This window comes from Polistes dominula, unplaced genomic scaffold, assembly GCF_049000335.1.
Source record: "Polistes dominula isolate Pdom_NZ unplaced genomic scaffold, Pdom_raw_medaka contig_16, whole genome shotgun sequence".
NCBI classification, from domain to species: Eukaryota; Metazoa; Arthropoda; class Insecta; order Hymenoptera; family Vespidae; genus Polistes; species Polistes dominula.
Genome location: NW_028301040.1, coordinates 796,190 through 809,830, shown reverse-complemented (window position 1 = coordinate 809,830; position 13,641 = coordinate 796,190). Strand labels below are relative to the sequence as shown.

The window sequence follows — 13,641 nt, the reverse complement described above, 5'->3', positions numbered from 1 at the left end:
TTCATAATCACGTTAAGCCAATGCATAATAATTATCCGTATTAAAAGTAATCGAAAAACAACAAAGAATAAGATAAATACATGAAGAAATACTTGTTCAATTGTAATTACCATTAATTTCCGTTAAGTGGCGTTTCGATAACTGGATCGTAGACATCAACGGATATCTACCCTTACCCTAGCGTTCACTGCACCGCCAGAGGTCGTGTCGGTATTTAAATTGAGACAAAAAGAAAACAAAAGAGTAAGGGGAAGGGGGAAGGGTTGGTGGAGAAGTAAGTAGGAGTGGGGGAACAAGAGAAGGATAGAAGATTGGCGTATAAGTCGAGTAAAGCGTGTTCCGGCACGGCCAGTCTTAGGTCATACAAGAGATAGCACGGATCGTTTCGTTGATGGTTGTTGTTTATTCGGGTTTTTAATCTTTTTATTTTGAATCTAACGACATACTTTCCCTCTTTCTCTCTTACGTTTATAATATATTAGATACATCGACGCGATACTACAAGTGAGATAAATTAAATAATATATTGAGATGAGATAATAAAACAAAAAGGGAGACTGACTTTTGAGAAAATATTTGTTTGGTGGACAAAAATACAAACTTATAAAAAAAAAGGTATATTATTGAAGCAGTATAGGTTTATATAGATAATAAGATAGATAAAGAGAGAAAGAGAAGCAAGCCGGTAAATAGTTCTAATACTTGATAATCCGCGCCAAGAAGAAGAGAGTTATCGATCGACCGATTTGCGCGACCTCGGTGTCGGCATGCAACGTCAGAAGAGAACGGCTAATCGCCTTTACTTTACGACAATTCTACTCTGGTAAAAAGGAAAAGAAAGAAAGAAAGAGAAAGAGAGGGTTGGTGAGAGGGAGTAGTTAGGTTAGAAAAAGAAAGAAACAGTCGTCGAGATTTACAAATAATATATATATAAAAAATAATTTATAGATTGAGATAGATAGATAGATAGAACGTAAGAAAGCAAGAAAGAAAGTGTGACAGATCAAGAAAAAGAAAAACAACATAGAGAGAAAGGAAGAGAGATAGAGAGAGAGAGAGAAAGGAAGAGATATATGTAGGTTAACTATGAGATGTAGCACATAGAGAAAGAGAGAAAGAAAATAAAATAAAATAAAACGAAGTGCGAACAAAGTAATTTATCAACATACATCTAATCTAGTCTAATCTAATCTAATTTATTATCGTATAATACTTTTTTTCCTTCCTCAATAATATTTATTTTTATTTCAATATAAATACGTTAATAAAATACAATATATTTCTAAACAAATTAAAGCAAAATTGTCCACGCATGCGTATTCACTTCCTTTTCTCTCTCTCTTTCTCCCATTCTTTCTCTCCCACTCTCTCTCTCTCTCTCTCTCTCTCTCTTTTCTTTTATCTTTTCTTTTAATTATTTTATAATATAAGAATAATCGCAGTCAAGCGAGCGACCATTTAAAAACAAACTCGAGTTAGACGCGAGTGTGTATGTGTGGTGTGTGCGTGTGTCGTTCATCAGTTCGTAATAATTCGGTTTGTTTCGTCCTTAAACGCGTTCACTTCGCGTTATTCTCTTAAACACCGAAGAAGCACGAAAGATTCCGATGGTAGTTCGCCAAAATCCGATGGCATCGCGCCATTGACGGTTAGCCGTCGTCGCGTCGTCGTTCGTTTTATCGAGTTAAACACAACACCCACGCACACATCGCATGTCATTTCACTCAATTGTTTTCATTTTTCTTCTACTCCTTTCTCTTTCTATATATTTATCTGTCTCTCTCTGTTTCTATCTTTCTTTCTCTTTTCTTCTTTTTCTCTCTCTCTCCTTTCTCAAACCTTTCTTTTTTATTCCATAACCTACAAATCTATTTCTGGAATACAATTATCATTGACGTGCGTAATTTATCTCTCAAACGTGCTATAATAAAAGTGAAAATTTAAGTTTTGCTTTCTATATTATATTTCTTTTTCTTTTCTTTCTCTCTCTCTCTCTCTCTCTCTCTTTCTCTTGTCAATCTTTTCTTGATTTTCTTGCTTTCTTTCTTTCTAATTTCATTTTGTGTAATTATTTCGGTATCCTATTTTTTACACATCGATTTCGCGTGTGTCTTCGCATTGTGATTACATTATTATTATTATTTATTTTTTTTTTTTTTTTGTTTTTTCTTTTTCGTTTGTAAAACTCTTTTTGTAAACAAATAAAGAAAAAGAAATAGAAGAGGAAGAAGAGGAGCAAGAAGAAGAAGAAGAAGAAGAAGAAATATAAAAAGAAGAAAGAAGAAGAAGGATAACATAGTGAATTGATACGAGATGACGGCAATGTTGGTGTCCGTCGCAGAATTGTCGAACATTTTTTCTGTCCTAGCTGTACTGATATGTTTCTGCGGGGTCTTCTTATTTATTATGAGGTAATTATTATCTTTAATATATATTTTAATGTTTCATTTAATAATATATTAATTTAATATAATGCTCAAACAAAACTAAAAATAAAATAATATCTTACTATATAGTAATATAATATATTATTACTATATATTCAAAAGTAACTAATCACATTATTTCATTAAAAAAAAGCATCGATAATAGCGCGTTAAAAGTATTAAAAAAAAAAAAAAAAAAAGAAAAAAAACAAAGCATACTTTTCTCCAACTTTATTTTTTCCCCATTAACAAAAAAAAAAAAAAAAGAATTTGTTTGACGAGCAATCACTCAGAATTAACATAAATATTAGTTAGTGACTTTTGGCCGAACATATGTTTCAACATCATTATATACATGGTCTCTCTTAGTTGTTTCTTTTTTTTTTTTCCACAAAATTATACCAATACGTTTTAAAAGTAAATAATTAGAAATAAATGATATACAAATATGGGGAAAGAGAGAGAGAGAGAGAGAGTGGGGTTATTAAAAAGTTATTAAAAAAATATAATATAATACGACAATGAAATAATGTTTCGTCGAAACAGCATAAAAATTCAACGCCAATGTCTGTTTTAATATACACATTCGATTTTTATTTTTATTTCTGTTTTTTGTTTTTTTATTACAAGAAAGATTTAATTGCACAATCTTCTTTTTAGATTCTTTGTTTTTCTTACAAAAATATTGATTGGCGTTGTTAATATTAATGAATTCGATCAAATAGTTATTTAATATATTTTAAATGGTATTGTGTTTTGTTAAATGATATTTACTTATTAAAAAAAATATTAATATTGATCGTTCAAATATTCAAATGGAATTATCTTTATTAATTAACACTTAATTTTTATTATTATTATTATTATTATTATACAAAATTGAAATTATGATAATAACTGGAAGACTCTTCTTAACATTTATGAATTTAATCAAAATTATTTAATATATTTTAAATGGTATTGCTTTTTGTTAAATGATATTTACTTACTTAAAATATTTATATTGATCGTTCAAATATTCGAATAAAATTATCTTGATCAATCAACACTTAATTATTATTATTATTATTATTATTATTATTATTATTATTATTATTAGTAGTAGTATTATTATTATACAAAATGTAAATTACGATAATAACCGGAAGACTCTTCTTATTTTTTTGTTCCTTTTTATTTTATTTTATTTTATTTTTTTTTATTATTTTATTAAATATTTCCTCTCTTTTATGTTTTTATGTTCATATCGAATTGAATAATCCCGGAAGTATAATTGATTCCTTGTCATGCATAACAATTTTTATGCCTGACGTATGTCACTGACGAGAAATATAAATAAATCAAGATCTTGATTTTATTTTATTTTTTTCTTTTATTTTATTTTCTTTTCTTTTCTTTTCCGTATCTTACGACATGTTTTTTTTTCTTTTCCGTAAGACAGAAGAAGAAGAAGAAGTAAAAAAAAAAGAACGTAAAACATAAATAAAAAAAAGGACAGATAATTATTACGTGTTTCTAATGCAATGAAATGAAGTAAAAGTTAAATTACAAGTCTGAGGTTGGTCACTGATCAATAATTTTCTATTTATATGTGTATACTTAGATCGGAATATTTTTTTTTTTTTTTTTACTGTATAATTATATTATACAACGTTTATTAATATCATTGAACTCATTCAATATCCTAATTTCAAAATTGTACTTTGTAATTTTCCATTTGATCTCACATCATTATTGTAAATTATTATTTTTTCTTTTTATGTAAGTTTTACACTTATTTTTTTTTTTGTTTTTCAATCATTGGTATTGTATTTTATCAATCAGCTGGTATTTTAATTTTCGTTTAAATTTCAATTTACCCTAATAGCAGAAAATATTGAAAAATATTGAATACACATGTATTTTAATATTAAAATAGACATTAATTCTCTTTTTAATATTAAAATACACATGTATTCAATATTTTTTTAATATTTTCTGCTATTAGGTATTTTATAATTTCAATTATTTTCCAATTAATAAAAATATACGATTTTCAATTGATTTAAAATTGAATATTTAACATTGACGTTCATATAAAAATCCCTCTCAATAAATGATATATAATTATGTTGGTATATATACTTATGTTTTTGCACAGTATCATTATCTTTATGGTAATAAAAAAAAAAAAAAGAAGTGATGCATTTGTGATGCATTTGTGATGCAATGGTAGAAAAAAAAAATGCTACTCAATAGATCGAAACGCCAAGAGGTTTTAAATCATTCTCGATATGTTTGTTGCAAGACTGTAAATTTACTTTTGATGTTTCGAGTAAATTTTAGATATCCGTAAATACGATTAAATGAGATATCTCTTTGTGAAAAAAACAAAAAAAATTAAATAACTTTTACGTACGTAATTCAAATTATTTTTAAGTGCCATTCTGTTCCACAACCTTTCTCCATTTTTATGAATAATAACAACAAAAATCGTCCTTCCAAAATTTCTCAGATTTTTCAACAAATAAAAACTGTATATCACATCATCTACTAAAAATCAGCACGAACTTTCTGGACAACCCAATATAATATTGTTTTTTTTTTTTGTACACTTTTTATTTTATTACCTGAAGGTTTTAGAAATGAATGCAAAAAGATGAAGCTTTAAATTAAGCAAAAGAAAAAAATTTGTTTTCTCTTTTTTTTTTTCTTTCTTTTTTTCTTTTTGGTTTCGTCTTTCTATTTATATGAATGAGAATTGGATTGAAAAAAAAAAAAAAAATGGAAAGTACTTAAATAAAATTGAAAGGATTTAATATTTTAGCAATGTAACTGTCATTTCTCTCTTTGACATATCGAAGATTTTCTCGAATGATGAAGTCACTTTCAAGTAGATTCGCTGGAACGTTTCTTGAAAGTAGGTAACTTGAAAGTGTCTTCTTCTTCTTCTTCTTCTTCTTTGTAGATACATATATGTGTATGTATATATACATACATATATTTGTAAATCATTAAAACACTTATATATTTACTAATTGTAAATAAGTACAAATTTCCCTATTTCTGTGATTTTGGTTTTTACACATAGGTCTAATATTTATTTTGTTAAAAAATTATTTTTTAAAATGTGTTTTAGTAAAACCTAAATTGTGTATATGTTTTTTTTGTTTTTTTGTTTAATAGAATCCTTTGTACAATTTGAATCAAATAAGTAATCTATTAACATTGTTGTATGTGAAATATAAAATTTGTTTATAACCCTTTGAGTGCTATAGACGCATATATGCGTTTTTGGTAAAAATTACTAGTTTAGTCGTTCGACACATATACACATAATACGTATTTTGTTAATATTAATGTAAGATTTGATATTAATTTAAAATATTAATATTAATATTAATGTAATGTAATGTCTATATTGTTATTTATTATTTTATTATTGTTTTATCATTATTATTATTATTATTATTATATATTATATATTAATGTCTATATTAATTAAATTAAATTATATTTAAAAATAAAAACTTGAATTTATTATTAAAATCTACTTTTTCAGGTAAAAGTATTCAGCACTCAAAGGGTTAACAATTGATCACATTGGATTAAAAAAAGGAAACAAATATTATAGTTCAAATGATTAGAAATTTGATTAGATTTAAATTTCATTCGATTTAAAATAATACACAAATTGATATATATATATATATATACAAATCATACAATTAATTTCAATACATAATTATTATTACAATTAATTATTATTTACAATTGATTTTCATATTTTTCATTTATATGTATTATTATTCAAATATATATATATATATATATTATAATTATTCCACTAAATATTTTCAATTATCTTACATACAGTTAATTACATTGTTTTTTTTTTTAAATATAACGTTATGAAAATAATATAAATGAATAATCATGATAATAAAAACGTAACAAATGTATAATATATAACATCCGAGATCTTATTTTTGTTTTTCTTTTTTGTTGCTGGCTATTAAAAAGTGACGTCTCTAATTGTAAATTATATTTTTTGTTTTATTTTGTTTTTTTCTCTCATAAATAAATCATAAGTCAATCAAATATATAGACATATATATATATATATATATATATATATATATATATATATATATATATATATATATATATATATATATATATATATATATATATATATATATATATATATATATACAGATCAATACGATTGAATTCACTAATAAGCATTACATATATGTTAACATCTTACATACGTCAATGAGTTGTTAGTTATTTAAATGTATATTTAATTGATACGATTTTGTAAATATTTGTAATATTATAATTTAAATATTTAATTATTTATCGTGAACTTTTTTTTTTTTAATTTATTTAGTTTCTGTTATTTAAAAATTTCTTTTTGCCTTTTGGTTTTATTTTTTTTTTTTTTTAAGAAACAAAAACAAGAGAACAGTTCTTAAAGTTGGTAAAAATGGTATAAATAAAAATTGGAAAATAAGAAGAAAAAAACAGAAAAATTTAGTAACAATATTTATGATAGTAAAGTAATTGTATTTTTAATGTTTGCCAAGAATAAAAAGTAAAATTTATACTAGTGGTATATACATACATATATATATATATATATAGGTATCAGGTGAGTCATATGAATATCTTAGCTACCTATTTTTTTTTTATGAGAGAGAATAGAATTTCTAAACGACGAATAATATATTTCACTGGTAGACTATTATAATGAATGGAAAAAAAAAAAAAAAAAAAAACAGAAAAAAAAAGAACATTTTTATCTTAAGATGACATATATATTTTCTACAAAAAGTATGTCATCGACACATATCTTTCGTTTTTATTTATTTTTTTTTTTTTTTTTATTTTCTTTTTTTATTTTTCTTTTTCTTTTTCTTTTTTTGCTCTTTCGTGGAACTCACAATTTTGCTGCTTTCACAAATTATCATGAAGCATGTCAAGGGAAATGTAAATTGCTATAAATTTCTCCCATTGTAATTATTACAAATAGAAAAAAGAAAATTATGGTCTTACAAATTTCATAACTGTTAATGAACCTATACTTATGCTATTCTTTCTTCATAATATATCAAAAACTATAGATATAGATACGATATAAATCTTGATGATAAATAATATAACATATATATAATTAAATACATATAATAAAATAATATACAAAATGTCGGTTATTATTAATTAAATTATATTAATAATATAATTATATAGAATCAAAAAAAATCTATTTATATAAAATATAATTATCTTTATGCAAAATAATATAAATTGTCTAATGAACAACAAAGTGTGTATAATATATAAAAATGAATAAATAATAAATACAATAGGAAAAAACAAAATCACAATTCATATAAAATATTATTATCTTCATACAAAATAATATAAATTAATTAATAATAAATTATATAGAATAAAAAACAAAAACCAAATCTGTTCAATATAAAAAAAAAATATAATTATCTTTATGCAAAATAATATAAATTGTCTAATGAACAACAAAGTGTGTATAATATATAAAAATGAATAAATAATAAATACAATAGGACAAAACAAAATCACAATTCATTTGAAATATAATTTAAACGATTATTGTAAAAAACAAAAATTAATATATGCATGTAAAGAAACAATTAACTAAACACTTCAAAAAAAACTTATTTAAATTTTTCCAATGAAAAAAATAAGAAATGTGCATAGAAAAAGAAAAAAATTCGAAATAAAGTAATTACAACGTAAGAATAAGAAATATATATATATAAAGACCGTGAAAATAAAATGTGAACAATTACAAAAAAAAAACGTGTTGTTGCACGTAATTGAAACGATGATTTGATCGGTATCATTAAAGATAAGAAGGGAAGAACACTTATCCTGTTAAAATCCTAGAAAAGCTTTAACTCTCGTTTATACATATATTCCTCGTGTGCTTCACAACTACTTTCTAAAAAAGTCACGACGTCACAGAAACGAGAATTACTTTGGGTCATTGGCGTTGCTAAGCGTACATAGTTTAACAGCAGTTTTACGTAACTCCACTCCTCGGATGTTCATTCAAAATGTTCTCTGGTTAGATCAAGGAAAAGGAAATTCTGATTGTGTGTGAACGTTTGATTGATGTTTTAGTAAAGAAAAATAAAAAAATAAAACAACAACAACAAAAACAAGAAAAAAACAAAAAAAATTTAATAGGTCAAAGAGAGTATTAAACATGGTGAAATGAAATTAAAGTTAATGGTTAATAAAAGAAAAAAAAAAAAGAGAAAAAATTTAACAAAAATTACAAAGGTCGATCGTGGCTTTTTTTTTCTTTTTTTTTTTTAAAGAACTAAAAAATTTAAAGAGAAAGATTTAATAAAAATTATAAAGGTCAATCAATCAATTGTGATTTTTTTTATTTTTTTTTTAATACAATTTAATTATATTAAATAAATAAATAAATAAATAAATATATCATTAAGAAATTAACATCTTTCTATTTAATATAATAATTATGAAAAATAGATTATATTAAATAGAAAGATAATTTAATTTTGTAATACGTTGACAAAAAAAAAGCTGTGTATTTTTGCGTGAACAATTAAATAAAATATGACAATCAGTGTTAATTAGCAGTTCATTAGCAGTAAATTTTTGAATCGACTTGTATATTTAAAAAAAAAATATATATATATATATATATATATATACAAAAAGGAAAATGTTTATTGCACAATAAAAGGATTCTCAGTTAACACATTACGGTCACGCCTGTTTCCTTTAGGCATATCGTATCTCATCATAGTTCTTTTTTTATTTTTTTTATTTTTTACCTTGCACCTTTTGTTTACGCAATGTTCATTCCTATCTACGCAACATACACGCGAAATCATATTTTATATATATATAGGTCATATTACTTGCGAATAGCGCAATTATCTTTTACACCTTTTCTTGTCTATATCTATATAGGCTGACTCATATCTAATAGTTTCTTTTTTTTTTTTTGGTATAGTGATATTTTTTTTCTTTTTCTTTTTTGTTTGTTTCATGATAAAAAAAAAACATTTAAAAAAATGTTCACCGGAAATGTTATATCATTCATTAAATAATCTCATCTTTGTTTGCATAAATTGTCATAGTTTATATATTACTTTAAATCTGATAGATTTTTTTAATCTTTTGACTAACACAAGATAAGTATATACATATATATAATACAGTTAGAGTCAAAGTCTTATATATATATATATATATATATATATATATATATATATATATATAACATATTTAATAGTATTTGATTCACAACTTAAAATTAATAGAAGTATTATTCAATTAGTCACTGGTCGTGATGGGATAAATATTTTACTGCATCTAAAAAAAGAAATTAAAAAAGGAAAAAACAAAAAGTACAAACAAACAAGTCGAAGAAGAGATAATCTCGCTAACTTGTTATTATCATTGAAATCGTATAAATAAGTATTATGGACTTAAAATTTACCTTAGAAAATTTTAATATGTTAATCTATTCAGTCAAGTGTTATTTATTGCAAGCAGATAATAATCGTGATATAAGCAAGAGTACATTTATTAATATTTTTTATCAAATATTATTATCAAAATACTTCATCTTTTTTTTCTTCTTCTTCCGCGCTATGACGTGTTAAATGGCTTTTATTATAACAAGTTGTTTTTGTTATTTTTTTCTGTTTTTTTTTTTTAATATAAAATATTAAGATAAAATTATCAACAACGATTACTAAATTAAAAACGGCATAGTCACTTTATTTAATTATATTTATTTAATTATATTATATATATATATATACATATGTGAGCATATAGAAAAACATTTGTATTATTTGTATAATAATTATTAATAAATAAATTGTAATGTACCGTTGTTTGAAAATATGTGAATATAATATTTACATAATGATTTAAGTATAAACTAAAATAAAATAAAATAAAATAAAATAAAATAAAATAAAATAAAATAAAAAGACAAACAAAACATTCGTACAATTTTATATACCTAAATATTATCTAAATTGTAACTGTATTATTTAATTAATAAATATTATTAATAATATGTAATTAATACATATTACTTATACTTATGTAATTAATACTGTATATATTAATAAATATTGTAACATAATTTTCATTGAAACTATTCAAAGTATATCCTACTTATGACTTGAATGCAAACTTCAAAAAATGATTTATCATAGATCTACTAATACGTTTAAAAAATATCGAGTGTTTTGTTTGAATGTGTCTAAAACATGAGATAAAAAAAATAAATAAAAAGTAAACATGACAAAAAGTTCAAACAGGCCATTAAAATTAAAATAACACAAATTGCAATGGTAGAACAAGAAATGGTTACAATTTAGAAACGAGGTCATATCGAGCATATAATTATATTAACGTGTCTTTTTTTTTAAACCTATTATATATATATATTAATATTATTATATAATTTAATATAGTATATATTTTTTTAATATAATAAATAATATTTAATATATAGTATTAAATACTATAATTCAATTATACTAAATAATTAAATTTATTTCTAAAATATATTTTTTTTCTTCCTTTCTTTTTTTTTGCTTAAATTTTCAATATCAAATGACAGATATTAATTTTATAATTTATTTGATAAAATGATATTTCTCATCTACAGATATTATTTTGTATTTTATTTGTAATAATTATATTATAACATAAATTAAAAAAAAAACAAAAAAAAGTAGATATTTCATTTCATAATTTTAAGATGAAGATAATCTCGTTAGCTTAGTTAAACAAATATAAATAAAAAAAATTAGAAGATATGACTAATGTCGTTTAAAATAAGTACAATTCGTTGGTGCAGGAACATGATAGTGTTACGAGTTCATGGAGACGAGCTTCTGTTTGGCAGCAGGGGCAGCGTCATAACACATTCACCACGTATTCCACAAATGGAAATGATGAAGGTTCACATTCCCTTCACCTTCAAACTTCACGAAAGCTTCAAGAGCACCTATGCTGGTAAGTTCTTCAATTTTTACTTTTTATTTTTATTTTTTTTTTCTTGTACAAAAATCACTTTGATCTCATCTTAAGACTACTACTCATTCAAATGCAATTTGTATCTGTGTAAAATACATTTAATATCTCATAATATTATCTCTTATGGTTGTATTTTTATTTATTTATTTATTTATTTATTATTTCAACACATTATACAGAGAATAATTTATATATATAATTTATTTTTTAACCCTTTCGCTAATGGGCGACTTCACTTTCGCCGTGGGTATTTCGGCTGCGCCAAAAATGTGCACAGTGCTCGAGTAAAATCGACAGTGGTCGTTGTGCCACTTTTATGCTTCATGACAACCCGAATTAGTTGATTTGACGATGTTTATTGAAAAAAAAAACAAAACTCCACAAATATAAAATAATTATATAACATTTAAACATATTAACTTTTTATTCAACTCAATTTGAAGTTAACTTTAATCATTTGTCATATTATGTATTATATACAATGTACAATACGCGGCATTTTATGCATAGCGACTATAGTCGCCCGTAGTATGATGTGAGTGGCATTTTATATGTAAGAGTGCCTTCAGTTGCCCATAGTACACGTCAGTAGTAGCATTTTATGGAGAGCGACTATAGTCGCCCGTAGTACACGTCAGTAGTAGCATTTTATGGAGAGCGACTATAGTCGCTCGTAATGGCGAAAGGGTTAAATCTCATTCAAATCAGTCATTTATTAATTTAGTTCACAATTTCTATCTGGTTTAACCCTTTCGCTAGGGCACTCCCATCCGCCGAGTTACCAACCCTGAACGGCGATTCGCCAAACGTCATGGCGTGGATGCCGCATATATGCGGCGCTCGACGTGAAAGGGTTAATTAAAATATTTCACATTTTTTCTAATATCTCCCATCATTTTTATGGTTTTTTTTACCCCCCCTGCAATTATCTCATTTATTTCGTTAGATCCTCCTGTTGATATCACTTTAATATTCGTTCCTTAAAATGATTCATTCAACCTCCCCCTCCTCCTCCTCACACACACACACACACCTCACCCTCCGTCTCTATTCAAATTATATTTTAATATATAATCTTCTTTCACTTTTTTCTTATTTTTTTTTGGGGGGGGAGGGTTTTTTTTCTTTAAATTAAAATATAAAATTTCTATTCAAGATTGTAATCTCTTACATTCTATTTCGTAAGATATGCTCGTTAAAAAAAAAAAAAGAAGAAAAAAAACGAGTTACTTTTTCGCATAATTTCTTCTTCTTCTTTATATTCATCTTTCTCTTTCTTTTTTATTTTTTTATTTTTTTTTTTTAAGTCTTCATTCTGTTTTTTTTTCTTACACGTGTGTGTTTGTGCTTGTGTGTAAATTCACTTAAAAGTTAATCTCATAGGAGATTTCACATTCATGAACGCGCAGCGAGTAAACCCGGTGAAACGAGTACGTGCATTTAATATATTGTGTAATAATATTTTTCTACGACGAATTATTACTCAACAATTATAATTATTAACACTAAATATAATCTGTTTAACAAGATGAAGATTTTAATAATAATGTGTGTGTGTGTGTGTGTATCTCTTTGTGTATGTGTATGACAAATTACGAAGAAATTAATTTTAACATTTAATTCTGTTTATTACTTTTTAATTAATTGATCAAATAACAGGTATTTAAATTAATTTATTATATATATATATATAAATTAATTGATATTTATTTATTTATTTATTTATTATAATTAACACTTAAAAAATCCTATTAAGTGATTGGCAAGATTTTAATAATGAATTTACTGGGTCTGTGAAGTCAAAAAGTTTTTTTTACATCGCCGCTGTTTTACATCATTTTTATTTTTTTATTTTTAATTATATCAATAATATATTCTTATTTTGAAATGTTGTTCCTGTTCTGAAATCAAATTAATAATCTCGTATTTTATATGTTCATCATGTTTTATGTTCTTGTATTATGAACATATCGATCATCAATCGTCCTCAATAAATACGGAAATGTATATAAATGATTGATGAAATAATATCAATATTTAAACTTCTCAATACATCATGTTTGTTAAATATAAGTTCATTATTTTTGATAATAATTATTATATATATATATATATATATTAGTATAATATAGTATATATACTACTA

At 23.9% G+C, this 13,641-nt stretch overlaps 1 protein-coding gene across 5 annotated transcripts in view; it reads left to right on the top strand.

The window, feature by feature from the left end:
* The first annotated feature begins 346 nt into the window (after positions 1 to 346).
* LOC107067214 (cell growth regulator with RING finger domain protein 1) overlaps positions 347 to 13,641 on the top strand; it is a 33,205-nt gene continuing 19,910 nt past the window's right edge. The window contains exons 1-3 of one of the 5 annotated variants that reach the window (XM_015322523.2): positions 347 to 823; positions 2,208 to 2,411; positions 11,317 to 11,474. In XM_015322523.2, the coding sequence (XP_015178009.1) occupies positions 2,314 to 2,411; positions 11,317 to 11,474 (256 nt within the window). In that variant the 5' untranslated portion in view covers positions 347 to 823; positions 2,208 to 2,313. Of the gene's footprint in view, positions 824 to 941; positions 2,412 to 11,316; positions 11,475 to 13,641 lie in introns of those variants that run through there. The other 4 variants (XM_089174578.1, XM_089174577.1, XM_015322521.2 and 1 more) reach the window with 4 other exon arrangements.